Source organism: Microtus ochrogaster, linkage group LG9 (genome assembly GCF_000317375.1).
Source record: "Microtus ochrogaster isolate Prairie Vole_2 linkage group LG9, MicOch1.0, whole genome shotgun sequence".
NCBI classification, from domain to species: domain Eukaryota; kingdom Metazoa; phylum Chordata; class Mammalia; order Rodentia; family Cricetidae; genus Microtus; species Microtus ochrogaster.
In genome coordinates this window covers 27,886,252-27,905,022 of record NC_022034.1, presented here as the reverse complement: position 1 = coordinate 27,905,022, position 18,771 = coordinate 27,886,252, and the positions used below count along the sequence as shown (strand labels likewise).

At 48.3% G+C, this 18,771-nt stretch overlaps 1 protein-coding gene across 3 annotated transcripts in view; it reads left to right on the top strand.

Moving 5' to 3' along the window:
• Positions 1 to 18,771, top strand: part of Foxo3 (forkhead box O3) — a 109,513-nt gene that overhangs the window by 85,184 nt on the left and 5,558 nt on the right. For all 3 annotated transcript variants that reach the window (XM_026787336.1, XM_013352382.2, XM_005363574.2), the window contains exon 3: positions 5,112 to 6,547. In XM_026787336.1, the coding sequence (XP_026643137.1) occupies positions 5,112 to 6,512 (1,401 nt within the window). In that variant the 3' untranslated portion in view covers positions 6,513 to 6,547. The remainder of the gene's footprint in view (positions 1 to 5,111; positions 6,548 to 18,771) is intronic.

Genomic DNA, 18,771 nt, shown 5'->3' with positions numbered 1-18,771 from the left:
GGCGGGCCCTGGGAGCAGCCAGTCCCAGGCAGAGACAGCTGCTGGTTCCAGAGCAGTGGTGGTGGGCCATGTGGCAGCAGGCAGTGGGCCCCAGGCAGAGACGGCTGCTGGTCCCCTAGCAATGGCTGGTTCCAGGCAGGGAGACACATGGCGGGCGGGCAGAAGACAGAAACATGGATAGACACGACATGCAGGGTGAGGTTGAATGTTTATTCAGGGGGTTATGGAGGAGGAAGGGTGAAGGGGGGGACAGAGAGAGAGGGAAAGAGAGAGAGAAGAAGAGAAAGAGACAGAGAAGGGGGGAAGCAGAGAAGTGGGGAGAGAGGTAGAAGTGAAGCTGCCTCTCCGAGAGGAAGATGGAAAAGAGAGCGAGCTCAGGCTGGAAACTGAAGATCAGCCTGCCTCAGCGGATGGGGAGGGGAATGGGTGTGGCTTGTCTCTTAAAGGGACCAAAACCATAACAATGGACACCTTAGCATCAGTAGTGAGTGTATTCTGCAACAGAAAACTGTTCATTGTATCAAGAGAATAATGATCAGATTCTACTCAGTGCAGTCATCTTGTGCTAATGTCTTTTAGGTGGGCCGGGCCAATGGATCTTTAGGCAGTTGCCCACATAGTGCAGTCAGCATGACTGTGAAATGCCAATCCCAACAGGCTGCCTCCTCCACACACCTCTTGGAACAGTATGCCACTAATTGCAGCCACAGTCAAGGGACCTGGTTTGCCAGCTCGATGACTAATTAACTACATCTAGTAGGGGTTTGACCTACTAGTAGATCTAGTAGGCCTGTTCAGTGTAAGCTATTTCATAGACATGAAAGTTGGCACAAAATGAGATGGCTGTTATTCTTAGCTTTGCTCCCAAACTATAGACATCTCGTAAGGTTTTATAAACCTCAGTGTTCAAGCTGAGGAAGAGCTGGTGTCTTTGCCCATGAAGCAGCAATTTCTTCTAGGGATACTTACGGCGTTCTTTTAATTCATCAGAAGCTTTATCTTTCAGTAACTGGTTTTGTGTGGGGTTACTTCTGGGCATCTTTGGTCAATGTGGTGATGGGATGACCAAGGAAAACATATCCCTAGTTTTCTGGCCAAGTGAACTTCATAGTGTACTTCAACTTGTATAAGGAAGTAGGATTAGAAAAATCATACTTGAGAGAACTCGAGTTTTATCAAGCCATTTATTCATTATCTTCAGCTACCATTCTCCACGCTAATGTAAAACCTTAGAAATTGAAATTATTTCTTATAAGGATACATAAATTAATGGAAAATCATAGTTTGGTGGTGGTGGTGTGATTTGGGTTTCGGTGTTTTCTTTTGTTTTATCAAGACAGGCTTTCTCTGCGTAGCCCTGGCTATCCTGGAACACTCTATAGACTAGGCTGGCTTTGAATTTTTGAGATTTGCAGGCCTCTGCCTCCTTAGTACAGGGATTAAAGGTGTGCGCCCACTGCTCCTACACAGTAGGATATTTTTTAAAGGGGTGGGAAATCTTACAGAACTGAGGTTTTCACCTTTGTTACCAAGGAAGGTGTAAGAAAAAAAAAATCTTGGTCCTGATGCTTTTACCCAGCCATTTTTTGTTTGTTTGTTTCTTTCTTGGCTTTAATCTTTCTTGTTTCAATAAAACTGAGGTGGAAAGCTAATCAGACTTCTGAACTCTGAGGAAAATAACGTCTGTAGTGTCTAGCCGGCAGGGCAAGGGCATTTGAACAGTAATGGACAGGTGAACTGCGTTTATTGGCTTTTGTCAGTGTCCTCCTTCAGATTATGGATTTTATAAATGGAAGGTGGCCAGACTGCAAGGGAGAGAAGCTGCTGGGATTGGCCTATCTGGGCGGTGTGGCCCAGTTTTGTTTGTGTTGTCTTAGTAATAAAGTAGCTGGAAAAACCTGCCTGGGCACTTAGATAATGAGCCTCAGGGAATGTATTCTGCTATTAGTAACCCTCTAAACTGAGAGCCCAATGAAGACTGGCCACTAAAGCCAGCTCTAACTGAGGTGGGCTTTGTGTAGGAAACCTAGGTGGTTCTGTTTGCTGGTGTGGACATACATACTGCCTCTCCTCAGGAAGGGGACGCTAGAACAACCAAATGCCTTTTTACAAAGATTAGGGAGAGGCCTCTAAATTTCAAAATATTTCATAAATAAAATCACAGATTATATTCTTTATGTTTCTCCTTTTTCTCCAAGCAGAGTTGTTTTGGGTGGTGCTTTTCTTGAACAGCTGGCACAAGTACATTTAATGGTGACATCATTAACCTTCTGGTAGGCCCTCGAAAGGCCATGGAAAAGGCATTACATTTTTGCAAGTAGGTTGACAAACCTGCTTCCAGTTTTGGTTTCTGCGCACTGACTAGTGGCCTCTAATAGTTCATATCTCAGAGGCTGAGCCTTCATGTGCAAAATTGGGGCACTGCTACACTGCCTCGGCCCTGTGGTGAGGATTGGAGGCAGTAACTAACTCTAAGCCAGCAGTGCTGTGATCTGCTAGGCCTTCAGATCTCCACTTTGTAATTAGGGACCAGTCTTCATGACCCATCCCTTCTCTGTCACCCTGTGGTGCTGGCCTTCCAAGCCAGGCTTCAGGCCCTTCCAGAAGTTTGATACTTCTAATTTCAGCCACTTGTGATTGCAGCAAATTATACATATACGTCATTAGGGGTTAGAGTCATAGATGACTATCAGAAAATCCATAAAATGTTTCATTGACCTTTTGGTAGGTTTTAGACTTGGTAACAGTAAAAGACATTTAACAAATATCGTCTCCTATTATAGAGAATCGCTGACTGTCCAAGATTGCTCGTTTTTGTAAACGTTTGGTGTTCATATGAACTTTTCCCATAATTTACAGCAAAGGAGGCTAACAGGTTGGAGGAATTAGGGGAATGTCTGCATTGCGCCCCTAAAGCCTCAGGACCAGCTCTCTTTTCACCCTGAAGTTTGTGTTGATGCTTTTATTGAATGCATTGAATTACCCATGTACTCAGAAAGAGGGACTGCCCTGCTCTCTGCAAATGCATGTCAGGAGTGTTACCCACTTCATAAAGTATCCGGCTTCAAAGAAAATTTCTGAACCATTAGTACACATGCCATTACTCTTTTCAAAAAATTGAATGTGAAAAGAGCCGGGTATGTAGTCTCCCGGGCAACACCTGCCTCACTGGGCCCTGAAGGTGCTGCCTGTTACCGTACCCATCTTGATGCAGCTGTGGAAATGGCAGCCATGACCATAATTGCTGGTGTTCTTTGCCCAGCACAAACTGTAGGAATGTACATTAGAAATCGTGTGTATTTTGAGTTATTTACTTATGACAAAATCCTGTTGACTTTCTGTGTTTTAAAAACAATCTGCTAGAACACATGTATTTGTGTCTTCTACATAAATACAGTTGATGGTTGCCAATTCTTTTTAAATGTGACTTTTAGAATTGTTCATATTTAATATGCAGTATTAGGCAATGTCTTTCGTCTTTAATGTGCCAATAAAAGCTCATCTGGCCTGCAGGTGCTATTCCAGATGTGGGGAACACCATCAACTCTTTTTCCAGCTGCATGCACATAAGGCATTTTGCAGATTAGAATGGGCTTTCCTAGGCTCTGAACACCCTTCACCATGGACCTGCACTTCATAAGAGGAGTAAAAGCTTGAGTGCATGGCGTGACTGGTATCTGAAGTGCACTATCATCTATCATGGTTATGTCATCCAGGGAGGGAGAGCTGGCTGGATGTTATCATGGCCATGATGAAGATGGCAACCTGCTGTTGTTGCAGACAGATAAAATGATTTGTTTGAGATCACGTGGTCGGCCAGTGACAGAGATATGGCTGGGCCTGATTATCCTTGACAACTGGGTGTATCCACTAAGCCAGGAAGAAGTTCTTCACTATATTCCCTTGTCTCCCCTTGGCTGCGATGATGCTGGGAGTACTAAACTGGCTTTTGTAGTTGTCCATTAAGTGGGATTCACGTTTTCCTTATGATTAGTCTGGGGTTTAGGTTTTGGAGAAGCTGTCCTTTTCGGTGTATTTTATCTAGGATGTACACTAGCAATGTGCTAGGCCCTGCTGCTGTCGCCCTGGCCACCCAGCTGACACAGGTCTGTCAGGTTTCTCCGCTGCAGACTACTCTTCCCCCTTTCATGCAGTTCCTGAGGGTGCAGAATGTCTAAATGATGTAAATTCTTCCAGATGAGAGATTTACTCCTTTGTGGTCCCTGAAAACCTGCGCCGCCCTTTCCATAGCTGCAGAAGTTATACAGTGAATTGTGAAATTGTGGCAGGATGGACCCTAGAGGGGACAAATAAAATTTCACACTCTGATAGCAGTGTTTATGAAGGAACTGCTGGCCCTGTACTTGTGGCGCCGAGGACTGTCAGAGAACAGAATAGCCACTAAGGTGACTTGTTTCCCGGAGAGCTGGAGGTTTATTGCAAAGTATGGAGAGGGAGTGGCATGGTAATAAATTATCAGTGTGAACTATAGTAATGAGAAATATAATTACAGGCTGGGCATGATAGCACACGCCTTTAATTCCATTACTCTGGCGGAGGCAGAGGCAGGCAGATCTCCGAGCTCGAGGCCAGCCTGGTTTACAGAGCTAGTTATGGGACAACCATGACTAAACAGAGAAACACCAACTCTAGAAAAGAAAGGGAAAAAAACACATAATTACAGAAAGTGCAACAAAATTTGGGAATTTGGAAAAGCAGTGTCAGTGAGCTCCTGTGTTTCCAGTGTCCCTGCCTTCCCAGCCTGAAGCTTCCTGTTTAACCTGGCATTTTGTTCCAAGTCACAGAGATGTTTGCTATTTAAAAAAAATAAAAATAAAAATGCTGGCCTATAAAATTGAAGCTGACCTGGCAAGATTGCTTAGTGGATAAAACTTTTCCTGTTAAACCTGACGACCTAAATTCGGTTCTAAGTGCTCACGTGGAGGAAGGAAAGAACCTGCTCCACAGGTGTCCTCTGATGTCTGTGCACATACGTGATGCCCTCCTATTCCCCCCAAAATGATGGTTTTTTAAAGAATCTTTTTTTGGATGTCTGTTTTGGACTGAACCATCCTGGCTCACACTTTGCGTTTTGCCTTCTCTCTCTACAGAACTCTATCCGGCACAACCTGTCACTGCACAGCCGATTCATGCGGGTTCAGAATGAGGGGACCGGCAAGAGCTCCTGGTGGATCATCAACCCTGATGGGGGGAAGAGTGGGAAGGCCCCCCGCCGACGGGCTGTCTCTATGGACAACAGCAACAAGTACACCAAGAGCCGTGGCCGAGCAGCCAAGAAGAAGGCGGCCCTGCAAGCTGCCCCAGAGTCAACAGATGACAGCCCTTCCCAGCTCTCCAAGTGGCCCGGCAGCCCCACATCCCGCAGCAGCGACGAGCTGGACGCGTGGACAGACTTCCGCTCACGAACCAATTCGAACGCCAGCACAGTTAGTGGCCGCCTGTCGCCCATCCTGGCAAGCACAGAGTTGGATGATGTCCAGGACGACGATGCTCCACTCTCCCCCATGCTCTACAGCAACTCTGCCAGCCTGTCACCCTCTGTGAGCAAGCCGTGTACTGTGGAGCTCCCGCGGCTGACTGACATGGCAGGCACCATGAATCTGAACGATGGGTTGGCTGACAACCTCATGGATGACCTGCTCGATAACATCGCGCTCCCACCGTCCCAGCAGTCACCTCCTGGGGGGCTTATGCAGCGGAGCTCCAGCTTCCCGTACACCGCTAAGAGCTCTGGCCTAAGTTCCCCCACCAGCTCCTTCAACAGCACCGTGTTCGGGCCCTCGTCTCTGAACTCCTTGCGCCAGTCACCCATGCAGACCATCCAAGAGAACAAGGCAGCCACCTTTTCTTCCATGTCACACTATGGCAACCAGACACTCCAAGACCTGCTCACTTCGGACTCACTCAGCCACAGCGATGTCATGATGACCCAGTCAGACCCCTTGATGTCTCAGGCCAGCACTGCTGTGTCTGCCCAGAACGCCCGCCGGAATGTGATGCTTCGCAATGACCCGATGATGTCCTTTGCTGCCCAGCCTACCCAGGGAAGTTTGGTCAATCAGAACTTGCTCCACCACCAGCACCAAACCCAGGGCGCTCTTGGTGGCAGCCGTGCCTTGTCAAGTTCTGTCAGCAACCTGGGCTTGAGTGACTCCAGCAGCCTCGGGTCAGCCAAACACCAGCAGCCGTCTCACGCCAGCCAGTCTATGCAAACCCTCTCGGACTCTCTCTCAGGCTCCTCACTGTACTCGGCTAATGCAAACCTTCCTGTCATGGGCCATGATAAGTTCCCCAGTGACTTGGACCTGGACATGTTCAATGGGAGCTTGGAATGTGACATGGAGTCCATTATCCGTAGTGAGCTCATGGACGCCGATGGGTTGGATTTTAACTTTGACTCCCTCATCTCCACACAGAGCGTTGTTGGTTTGAACGTGGGGAACTTCACTGGTGCTAAGCAGGCCTCATCTCAGAGCTGGGTGCCAGGCTGAAGGATCACTGAGGAAAGGGGAAGTGGGCAAAGCAGGTCAGTGCCCAGTGCCATGCATAAGAGCAGCAGGTGGGGATGGCAAGGGCAGCTGTGACGTCAGCAGTCTTAACTGCAGGCTAGACAGGGCGCACAGCTGTCCTCGGTTAAAGAGCAACCGTACAGTCAAAGAGTCCACTCTATATCCTCTGCCTTCAGAGCTAAGGCAGGCTTCCCTCCCTCTGTGGGTGGAGGGATGAGAGGTCAGGAAGGGAGACGCGTACGTCATAGGTCAAGGTGAAGCATACCAGCCCAGAGAGTTTCTTATTCTTCTGCGTGATGGTTCTTTACACCCTAGAAAAGTCATGTTTCGCATGACTGCCGATTAACTGTAGGTGTTTTTGGACTCGGCGGCATATGGAGCTGGATCTGTTAGATTAGTCTTCATAGTGCAAGACTTCATTATTGCTCAGAATTAAATCATTTTAAAAAGCAAATTAGGTTGAAAATACATGTTTTTATAGGGGTATTTTAGGCATCTCTGTTTCTGAACCTATACGTGATATCAGGTTCTGGATGACATAGTTGTGGATAGTGGCAACTCTTTTCATTATTTCGTTTTTTTCAGGTTATTTTTATGTTGTTCGCCGTATTTGACACTCACTTAGTTCTCATCAGCATTGACTGTCTACAGTTTTTAATGTTGTTAACAGAGATACAGGTTACCACAGAGCATGCTTCAATGTACACAGATAAGATGTCCCTCTGGCTCAGACGGCTTTGTTGAGCAGGTGTCTATCGGGGCTCACATCTGGAGCCCCGTCTCCTTCATGGCAAGTGTCTGTCTCTGTTACGCAGCCCACTCACTGCATGGATGCACATGAGAGCGTTCACAGTGTGTCCTTAGGTCACACCTCACAGGGAGGAGTATGACCGTTTCCCTTAAATGGCCATGTCTTAATGCTGTTGTAATAGAAGCAACAGGCTCTGTGACTAGGAGAAAAGCGATAGACTTGGGCAGGTGGGACACACCTGCAGTCCCAGCCCTTGGGAAGCAGAGAAGGGCGGAGCACATTTGAAGCTAGCCCAGGCTGTATCATGAGGCCATGAGGGTCCAGCCCAGTCTACATTGATGGACTTGTTACTTAGCTCCTGAGCCTCACTCTCCCAGTTTAGACAAGGAAGATAGGGGCCTGCTATTCCACAGGGCTGCTGCCAGAATGGACCGCACAGAAGAGTGTGATTGTGGAACTGCTCCAGGTTGAAGTGTTGTGCTCGGTGCAGGCGGCGAGCATGCTGACTGACAAGTGAGCAGGCAGGGAGCCACAGGGCCTAATCACTTTGCTCAGGTCATAGAGTTAATCCATAGTCCATAGATCCATAATAGTTCTTAGTGTTTGTAAATGGTTTAAAAAAAAAAAAGGACTGCTAGACTGGGCCAGAGTGTGAATAATGGACAGACTTTCCCGGGAGCTCTTCTCCTGGATTAGGGAGGGGCATCTGGCTCTTTCTGCCAACTGGCTTGTGCCCAGTGTTAAAGGGCTCTGTATCCTCAGCTCCCTGTCTTCTTCTTTTTATAAATTTCAATCTCAGCAAGCTACTTAGCACCTCCTTCAAATGGTACAAAAGAGAAAAGACGCTCAAATCCCCAACCCCAGTCCTGTTAACCCTCCTCCCTGGGGCAGGAATTACAAGGGTCTCCCATGGTGAGCTCACTGAAGCCCTCCCCGGGTAGCTGTCAAGGGGGACAGGAGCTTTCTGAGTCTAAAGCGGCTCCGTTTTCCCAGGCACAAGCAGGCTCCTGCTAGAAACCCAGCCATCTGCTATGGTCATTTAATAGCCTCGAGCTGGTAAGAACACTGCAGTGGACGCTAAGGGGAAGGACACTGCCAGCCCGTGACCGCCAGACCCAAACTGGACTTTAGAAATGTAGATATTCAGATTTTGAAAGAATAAATGGTTTGTCTTCCTTGAAGAAGAATGCGATTGTGGTTTCTGAAGACATAAAGTTTAATTTGTTCATCATTGTAAGGTTACTTCCTAGCTTACTAGAAAGAGTTTATAAAATGTGTTTTTAGTTTTTGTCTGTTTCCAGTGTAGATTTCCCTTCTAGTTGAATAGCATGCTGTGTGTGTTTATAAAAAATTGTCTGAAAGCCGGGCGGTGGTGGCACACGCCTTTAATCCCAGCACTCGGGAGGCAGAGGCAGGTGGATCTCTGTGAGTTCGAGGCCAGCCTGGTCTACAAGAGCTAGTTCCAGGACAGGCTCCAAAGCTACAGAAGACCCTGTCTTGAAAAACCAAAAAAAAAAAAAAAAAATTGTCTGAAAATCTGTTAAGGGAGATTTAAATATATGATGAACTTTGATTAGTGGTAAATTTCTATTTTGGACACAGCACATTTCATCTTTATACCCCAGTGAAACTTCAAGTTGTTATTTAGCTTTTTAGAACATTTTAAGGGAGGTAGATTTGAGGGTTTTGTTTTGTTTTGTTTCCCTGTTAAAAATAAAGTGAGGGCTGGCAATATGACTTAGCTGGTTAAGGGGCCTTACCCAACAAGCTGGGAGCTGGGCTGGAGCCCCCAGATCCACAGAAGGAGAGAACCACCTCCTGAAAGTTGTTCTCTGACTTGCACACATTATTCACTCAGTAATAAAGGCAAGGCTACAACTGTGCACACACCGGTGAGCCCAGCCCTGGAGAGGCGAGGAAGATCAAGAGTTTAAAGTCAGCATGGGATGTACATAGCAAGACCCTTTCTAAAAACAGAACAAAACAAACCGTAGGGGAAAAAAAATTGCTCAGTTCTCCTGAAAACATCTATCTTGGGATGTCCATAGGACAAGAGAAGAAATACCCTAAGTGGGGGTTAAAGGGAAAGGGCTTGGGGGGAGTCTGCTTTTCTGGTAGAGAATTTCCATCCTGTTTTAGAAAGAATTCTGTCAATCATCAGGAGCATGGTGTGACCCAGTAAGTACTGGGGGTTGATTTTTGCTTTGTTCTTTAACTTTTAAGTTTGTTTCCACTTTCTTAAAGGTTTCTCTTGAATTTTGGAAGCAGGCCTAAAGGCAGGCTCTCAGCTTCACTTCCCCCATCAGTCATCCCAAGCCCCCTTCTTCCTGGCTTGCCTCTGCTTTGTTACTTCTCCAGGCTGGTGTGCAGTGTGCCCACACCAGGTTACGTGGCCCCCGCTGGGCCAATGGAGCAGCTCTGGCCAGGTGACATCTTACTGGAGAACCTCTGTAACAGGAATCTCTGGAGAGCTTGAGTCTCCCATGTAGCATTTGTTTTAGGGCTTGGAGAAAAGCCTTCAACTCCTGAGCACTCTGCAAAGAAACGCAGCTGTGTTCTGAGTGCCGCTCCTGGGTGGGTAGAACGGCCTCTCCCGGGTGCTTGCGGACTTGGCGTGTGAACGTGCACAAGAAGGTGGCGTGGGGGCTCTCATCGGAGTCTGACAAGCATCTTCTCCACAAGAAACCTGCTTAAATCTCACCATTGTCTTAAAATTGATTTCCAAATTAACAAGATCTTTTGCTATTCTTCTTCCTTTAGTATTTGGAGACCCCTCTGGGAGAATTCAGAATGTAGTTTTATATGTAAACTGCTTTGTGATTAAAAAACTGGAAAACATCCACTAGGGGAAGCTAGATAGAGATGGGAGGAATTGCTCCCTTTCCTGTCGTTAGCTACGCGAGTGATAAGCCTGACGATACTGGTTTTCTGTCTGTCAATGGGAGACAGAATCGGAGCCTTTTAAAAGTGTGTAACATGCGTGGCTTAAACTTGAAACCTAACCAGTCTGTAAAGCAGTCCCGCAGGGATGAACAGTGAGGGAGGGCCAGAACTGGAAAGATCTGGCAGTATACGTGTGTAGAATTAGAACTTAGGATTGATGTTTAGACTGTTTGCCCAAAGAGGCAAATCTGTGATGCCAGTTTGACTAATGTTTGATTATTGTATTTCTATCATGTCTTTAAAGTTTATGTTGGGAGATAATTCTAACAAAATGCAGGTAATAGTGGCTATCAATGTTACATCTGTCTTGATATTGATCACTTCATGTGAGGGAATGTGAACACAGATTGTACTGTGCTGTGTGGAGAATGAACCCTGCTGTCCCCTGTGGTTACAGCAACCCCAGCACACAGAGTTCTGCCTCTCGGTTTTCTAAAAAGCTGCTCTGTCATCCATGGTGAGACCAAACTGGCTCCTTTTTTTTCTTCTTGTTTTGGTTTGCTTGAGAGAGGGTTTCTCTGTGTAGCCCTTGGCTGTCCTGGGACTTGCTCTGTTGATCAGGTTGGTCTGGTAACTTGGGATCCACCTGCTTCTCCTCCTGGAGTGCCGGGACTAAAGGCTTGAGCCACCATCCGGCTCTGACTGGATCTTTTTAGTGTTGATGACAGTAAAGGAAAATCGATAAACATTTCCTAAGTTTCTTCAATATCTTGAATCAAATCTTTTTTCCTTGAGAACCAGACCCCCTACCCCGGGTGTTTGTGATAGTCAGCAGCTCTCTGGATGACGGGGAACTTTCCTGGGCACCTAGCGAGCACTTTGCAGCCCTGCAGTGTGGCCGGCCCCACGAGGGTGGAAATGCTCAACAGCCAGGATTCAGTGAATGATGGAGGGAGGTGGCAGTGGCAGCAAGTGTGCCTTCCCTGGGAATCTGAGCCACAGACCCATGTAGAATGACTGCCTTACCATGCTGGAGTTTCTCCATCACCCTGCAGACGATTCTATTGTTACATATTTTCCACTTATTCTCCTGTGAGCATAAAAATAAAGGCTCTATTTCTACGGGCGCTCCATGCAGATAGGTCAAAGTGCAGGCCCAGCCCAGGGGCTGGCTTTCCCTTTCCTGAGTGCTTGGTTTCTAGGCCAGTTTCTTGGATTGGACATGAGCACCCACTGTAGTGCATCGTCCCCCCCTTCCCCCGCTCCGTTCTCAGGGAGCTGTGGGTTTCAACACCTCTCTGCAGCTCATGCAGGCTTGAGGTCATGGCAGAGAGGCTGGCCTTCGCAGGTGGCTGCATTTTCATGGCTGTGCAGCATCCAGTTCTCACCAGACTTGCTTAGACAGTGGGGCAAGCGTTTATACTTCCTGTACAGAGCTAGTTTTTGTAAAAACTAATTTGTGGGATACTGTTTTGTCATTTTGTTAAGAAGTTATTTGATGTTTATTGTGATTTTAAGTGATCCTGTAATTTCTCAGACTGTAGGAAGCAACTGAGCCAGTCTTTCTTACGCTGCTGATAAGACACAGCTGCCTTCCTCTACAGCTAAAGCTAGTTTAGGTTTGGTGAGACTTGTTTTCTGGAGCTGAGCCTTCCAAGTCTGCTTGCCCCTTTGGGGCCACACATTAGAGAGGCTGCTGTTTGCCAGGTTTCAGGCCTTCCCCAAGTATCCCATTAGCATCTCCGAAGGAGGGCCCCACCTTTCCCTGGGCTGCTGTGGGTCTTCAGTGGAGCCAGGACCAGGCCACTTGGAAAAAGCCTTGGCTTCCTTTGCTCAGAAGCCAGAGCCTCCACCTGAACTAGTCCACAGCTTGTCGGGAACCTCATCCTCCCTGTCAGGCATCTCTGACCGCTAGGGATACAGAGGTACTCCCAGCCTGCTGGGGCGTTTGTGGAAGCAGGAAGGAATGTTCAGATGAGCAGATGCTCACACTGGTCTGGCCTCTAAAAGCTGGTAGGGACCGGTTGGGCACCACACGGTGTAGGGGTCAGAAAATCAGTCTCTGTACTTTAGGCTGCAAGTCTCTGCTGGGTGACCATCTGAGAGGCAAGGCTGTCTTCTAGGCTGTTCCAGGTCTCGGGGACCTGGACTGCGTGAATCTATCTGGTCTGCTTTTATTTCCTTCCCTCCCAGTAAGAGATGTGGCCCTTACTCCGTGGTTCTAGATTTTCTGTTTGCTTAGTGACCTTTAAGCCCATGGTGTTCGTTTGTTAAAGGATGAGACTCTTTGGTCATGAAGTCGCGTGGTAATTGCAGTGTTTCCAAAGGACAGGCTCTACTTGTCAGTCTCGATTTGATTGAAGGTTTGTGTGCCGCCTTGTCCCCTCCTTCTCTCCTCCCTTTTCTCCTATGCTAGTCTTCCACCCTCTTCTCTCTGGTGAAAGCAGTCCAGGCCTTGTTTTCTTTTTTCAGAGAAATATTTGTATCCCTAGGTAATGTTTGATTTAGTTCCTTAGGGAAGTTAATAGCCAAGGAGACCCCAGCCAGATGCTTTCTTAGACTTTTTATGTTCAAAGTCAAGATCCTTACCCTTTCTGTTGGTCCTCCAATTGTAAACATGGCCCAATAGCTCAATGGAACATTTGTGGATCATTTGTATGTTCAGGAAATGATCAGAAAGCCATACAGACCAAGTTATAAATAATCAAAAGTGTGGCGATGAACCTGTTAGAAGGTGGAGCTTAAACGCTGCCTGCCGCCGAGTGCCTCAACCAAAGCACACCTTGCCAGGGGCAGCTGAATTCCCGTCAGGTTGCCCTGTGTGGTGCAGGTGGACAGTGCGGTACCCTGAGATGAGGACGTGAGTTCAAGACTCGCCTCCTGCTGGAATCAGCACACCTGGCCCGGCTGCCAACCTGTCTCCTGCAGACTTGGCATCAGCTCCCTTCTTTCTGCTCCCTCTTGGTTTCCCTCCTCTGCTGGTTCATGGCCACTATCTGCGTCACCTGCAAGTCCTGGTCGAACCTCACAGGTGGATGTATAGTTTGAATTGTGCGGAAACTGGTTTGTTGTTGCTTATGTCTGACATAGGAAGAGGACTTTGGTGAACCCTGTCTTCTGTGCCTGGCACCTGGACCCTCAGGTCTACCCACCCTCAGGAAATCTCGAGCACCCCCAACCTGGATACTGCCAAAATTCACCCCACCTCACCCCAGGGTCACACCCGGTGGAGGTCAATGCGACTCTTCAGGTCATGGTTTATGTCTGTAAGCATTTCTTCGGGGCTCCTGTTTCTTCTGTAAATGGTGGATCTCTTCATTTTGACAGCAGCTTCAGAGTAGCGAGACTCTTCATGTAGGGATTTAAGGGCTTTCTATGGTGGGGGATACAGAAACATTACATAGTTGAGAATCCATTGAATGTTAAAATATGCCTTCAATTCAACTTTACCTTAGAAGAAACAGGAATTTTAGAAGCTTCATAAAAACCCTCCTCCCCAGGAAGCATTACAAATCTTAGATTCTGTTCTTCAAGCAGTAGATTCTGCCTGCTTCCAGCGAGCCTCGCTCTTGGCCTGTCTGAAGAGGTCCCAGAAGTAGCAGAGTCAGAGGACGCTGGGGGGCAGTGGGCAGGAAGGAAGGGCCACTCCAGCTTACTCAGAAGCTTTCCAGGCTACTTGGGACATCGGGACAATTTATTCCACTCACAGGAATTGCTGCTGCTTGAGGGCAAACACTGTGTCTAAGATGGCGCTCTTAAAATAGCAGGTGTTCCCTGGCGCTTGAGTCATTGTAAAGACTGTGGCCCGCTTTCAAGGAATTCAGTGTATTGGGAGCTGGGAGTGTGGGGAGGCTTTCTGGACACTGGATACTGAAATGCCAGATGCCAGTCAGAGCGCTGAAACGGCAAGCATCTGGGGAAGGCACAGTGCAGCCGGCTGGTGATTCACCTGGGTGGGAGGAGAGCAGGCTGGGCCAAGTGACCCCAAGGTGACTGGCAGGTGAGTGTGTGGCCTATCTCAGCACACTGGTGGAAGGCGTGGAAGATGGTGAGCTTGATCCCACAGGTCTTTGCCAGTGAAACTTTAGGGTATTATAGTTGAGGGTAATCAACCACAATCAGGAGAGGATCTTAACTGCCACCCCCACTCCCAAAAAAGTGGTTCTTTTTGTCTGGTTGGTTTGGGTTTTGGGTTTTTTTGATTGGTTGATTTGGGGTTTTTTATTTGTTTGTTTGGTTGGTTGCTTCTTCGTTTTGTTTTCTGAGACAGGATCTTGTTATGTAGCCCTGGATGGCCTGGAACTTGCTTTGTAGACCAGGCTGGCTTTGAACTCACCGTAATCCGTATTCCACTCTCTCTCTAGTGTTGGGATTAAAGGCACGTGTCACCTTGGCAAAAGTGGTTCTTTTGAAAAAAATCGAATCCCAGACTCCAGAGTATACAGGAGAGCATGGAGTTTCTCACCTTCCTTCAAGGCGGCGACAGGCTGTTGTCTGCTGTCCTTAGCCATCAGTAATCCTTGGCGCCATTTTTGCCCTCAGCTGTGAAGTTCCAAGATTGTTCCTTCTCTTGGTCTCCCTGCATTTTGTCAGCACAGCACAAAGGCTGGCCAAGAGGGCAGACAGAGAAATCCAGGCGTCAAAATGTCCTGAAAACAAAAGGCTCTTGAGGATGCTGTCTCCAGCCCTCCAGCCAGGCCTTGGAGGCTTTCCCTGACACCTGAGAGGCTTCAGCATGCTCCTGAGGAGACAGCAGTCCCGGCCCAGCCCCGCATGTCACAGGGCTCACCCGCTTTTCTGCAAGCTGAGCTTTTCGTTTTTAAGTAATGTGTGTAGGTTGCTGCCTGTCCACGCTACCCCAAGTGTTATCTCCTCCGTGTTTACTCATCTGGTAGGAAGAGCTCGTGTTAGCCGATGGAGGGGCCGCAACCCGGTTCAGCCACCTGTCTGCAATAGCCGGTTAAAGTAGACAAGAGTAAGAAGCAGAAAGGGAGATTTATTTTCCGTGGCCATGTTGGGCAGTGGGACCCTGGACTGCCATGGGGAATCATGGCCTGTGGCGGCAGGGTTCAAATAGGAAGAGGTGCTTTGCTGGGCAGCCCAGGTAACAGTGCTCCCTGCCCACCACTGGCTCACTGCCAAGTGTCCCCTGCCAGGTCATCTGGCTAGTTGTAAATTTTTCTCCTGGAGGTAAGTTCCTCCCCTGACCAACCTCAGTGACATCAGCCTTCCTCTCCTGCAGGAGCTTCCCTGGAGAGATCGTTATTTCTTGGGGACCATTCTTTAGGTAGAGCACAAACCTCTCTTTAGAACACAGTCATTCCTCCAGACGGGTTGGTTACACAGAGTTCAGGTTTCCTGCTGGAAGGCTTTGCCACCAAATAGAAACTTGCTTTCCAGTGTGATTAGAAGTTCTTTACCTGTCTGTCCCTCATAAAGTCTCCAGTGCCTACCACAGCTCCAAACCACGGTTGCCTAGGTGGGTTTTATTCAGATGGCTCCTCCCCACCCCCTCTCTGGACAACACTGTGTAGCCAGCCGTAGGCCCAGTGGCAGATGTGCATAGGCAAAGTACTGAAGCCACCACCTACTTTTAGACCCCCTCACCTGTTCCAACCTAGAAGGAAAAGAAAAATCAGCAAGGTTCCCACTTCCCTGTGGTACACAAGTTTACCTTTGCAGAGGACGTCTCGGATGTTTCAAAGGGGCGCAGCATTTCAGTGTGGCCACAGGCGTCTACAACTCTAGGCTTTGGGAGGTGGGGACGGGAGCCTAAGTTCAAGGCCAGCCTGGGCTATGAGATCTGGCTGCCTCACTTACAACTCACAAAAATGGGCTAGAGAGATGGCTCAGTGGCTAAGAATGGTGACTGCTCTTCCAGAGGACCCAGGATCAATTCTCAGCACCCACTGAGTATCTCACAACTGTCTGTAGCTCCAGTTTCAGGAGATCTGATGCCCTCACACAGACATACATGCACGCTAAATACCAATGTACATAAAATAAAAATAAATCTTTTTTTTTTTTGTACTCAGCCAGACAGTGGTAGGGCACACCCAGCACTCGGGAAGCAGAGGCAGGCAGATCTTTTTGAGTTCGAAGCCAGCCTCGACAGAGCGAGTTCCAGGACAGGCTCCAAAGTTACACAGAGAAACCGTCTACAAACAGACAGACAAACAAAACGGTTCACAAAAGTGGTTTGCCTAGGGTGGCCAGCATGGAAGGCTTGGTTGAGTGTCGCAGGTCACTGATGAGTGGAACAGGCAGGCATTTCTTTGCTTTGTGCTCCAGCAAAAATACCGAACCTTGGAAACCCACAGCTGTTCCCTGAACTGTGAGCGCCTGCCCTGTCCATCAAAGGATCCCGCCCTTCTGTCCTGAGTGTTCTATCCTTGGCCCCCAGCTAAGCAGGAGGGTCCCAGTGCTTCCTTCACCTTTGCTTCCAAGCAGACATTCTTCCAGACAGTTAGAATTCTTGCCAGGAGATGGTTGCTAGCTAGCCTTCATGGGTTTGTGGATATGAGAGTCTGTCTCATCCAACTCTTCCTTTCCCTCATGGCGTATTTGGTTATTGGGGTCTTCCTTTCCTCTCTGCCAACAAGATAAAAAGGCTGCCGGCAAATGCAGGCTTGTCACGGTGGAGTCGGCTGTGGGAGGACAATTACGCTCCGTGCCCAAATTCAAGTTGATTGGGTGGTTGTGTTTGGCGTCATTTTGGAGGCATCTCCCTTTCTTAGAACATCGTGTGGCGTGTTGGTGATGATTAGGCGAACCCTGTCTTCCCTGTGGATGCCAGGGTCACAGAGGGACTCCCTCTCGGCAGACACCTTAGAGTGCACCGCTTCAGGCGTTTCTGACTTGCTAACTGGCATATTGCTTAGTAACTGCTGAGTAATGGCTGCAAAGTTTCTCAGCTGTCTGCTTCCTCCTCCAGTCTGAGTTTGTTTTTTAGCTATAGGGGCATCAACACGTACACAAGCCCCAAAGCTAGCTAAATCAGCGGAAACTCCCACCAATCCAATCCGGGCATGGTTGAACCCCCAGTTAGTGGTGGTCCTGTCACTTTGCCCCCTTCCTTTTCAGTTCCTCTTTGATGAACAAGTGCCAACAGTGAGCTGCAGAAGCTGTTCTGACATTCAAGTGCCCATCTCCTTAGGATTCCTTTGTTCTCCTGAGTCCTCAAGGCCTTCCCTGTTGGGATGGTTGTGTTTCTCTTCGGCATGTGTCTGGTTCTTTTGCACTGTTTTCCCTCTACCACAGAAAAGAAAAGCTAAACAGAGCCGTGGCCTCCCAGAGGGGTGTAGTGAGGGTTTTTTGTGAGCCATGCCCTCTGTAGAAGCTGTCTCTGGCCCTCCTGGCTCAGCCCACAGACACCAAGGCAGCTTCCTGCATAGACCTCCCCAGGAGGCCTTGCTTGAGACCCTGGAGGGAACTCCAGCGCATTGTGTCACAGGTGGCCCCGCCCATTCTGCAGAAAGGGGAGAGTGGTGATTAGTGCCTCTTCTTCTTAATGATGACATTCCCAGAGGATGCTGGGCCTTTGCGGAGGGAGCTGGGGGAGGGGGGGCGATTGCTGTGACTCTGTACTGCTATGGTGTGGCTCGTGTCCTAATTTCAGGGCCCATGGCCAGTCCTAACTAGATGATGACATACTGGATACTTAGGTACACTCTGGGTGCTTCCTCCCAAGTTGTTCAGGCCATGTGCTCAGCCTGTTCTTGGGGAACGAAGTATGTCATCTTCCCATCATGCACTAGTTTTCACAGCAGAATAATTAACACCAAGGGGGACCAGGGAGGGGTCTGAATTAGGTAATACCCTGCCACTTGTCCCCAGGCACTTACAGAAAGTTAGGATTGGGACTTGGGGAACTTAGTCCCCAGATGATTAGTGTCATAGTGATGTTAGACTGTGATTCTTAGCTCACATTGCAAAGGGAGATGCCTGATCCTTTTCAAAGGACTCATCTGTGTGTTCGTGCTGGATCCCGCCTTCGGGAGCCACGTAGAGGACATAGAACAGTGTCTCTACCTGGCCATGGTCCTCGCGGACAATGGGTCTGGGGTTTATTTTAGCTTTTCATCCCTCGGGACCTAACAGACCATTATTTTATAGGCCAAAGTAAAAGTGTCCAGTGGCTTCACAAAGCAGAATACTGCCAGAAAAAGTCCTGGCCAAACCAGGCTCCACAGAAAGACGGGGATCTTCTTTTCCTCAGTTACTGTCTTTGTCTCTGACAAAAACCTCCTTCCTTCTGCTCCTCAGAGCTCTCACCAGGGAAAATATGATGAGGGTGCTCAGTCCAGCAGAGGAAGATTGTCCTAGCGACAGTCCCGAAAGGGCTGAAGCCACAGAGCAGTCTCACAAGGGGGTAGGGGTGGATACCCCGCCCTGTGTGACAGTTGATGGGGTTCTCTTACTCAGTCACGTGCCTGCTGGGGAGATGGCTGAGTATGGAGCTGTGGTGCCAAGTTTCTACTGCCGTGTCCTGCTCTGCTTCCCAGGACAACCAGCAGTGTCTCCACGGACAACAGAGTTTTCTGTTGTCTGAGGCCTGTCATGTTGATTTCCTTTAACTTCATCTCTGAGGATCCTTTTTTTTTTTTT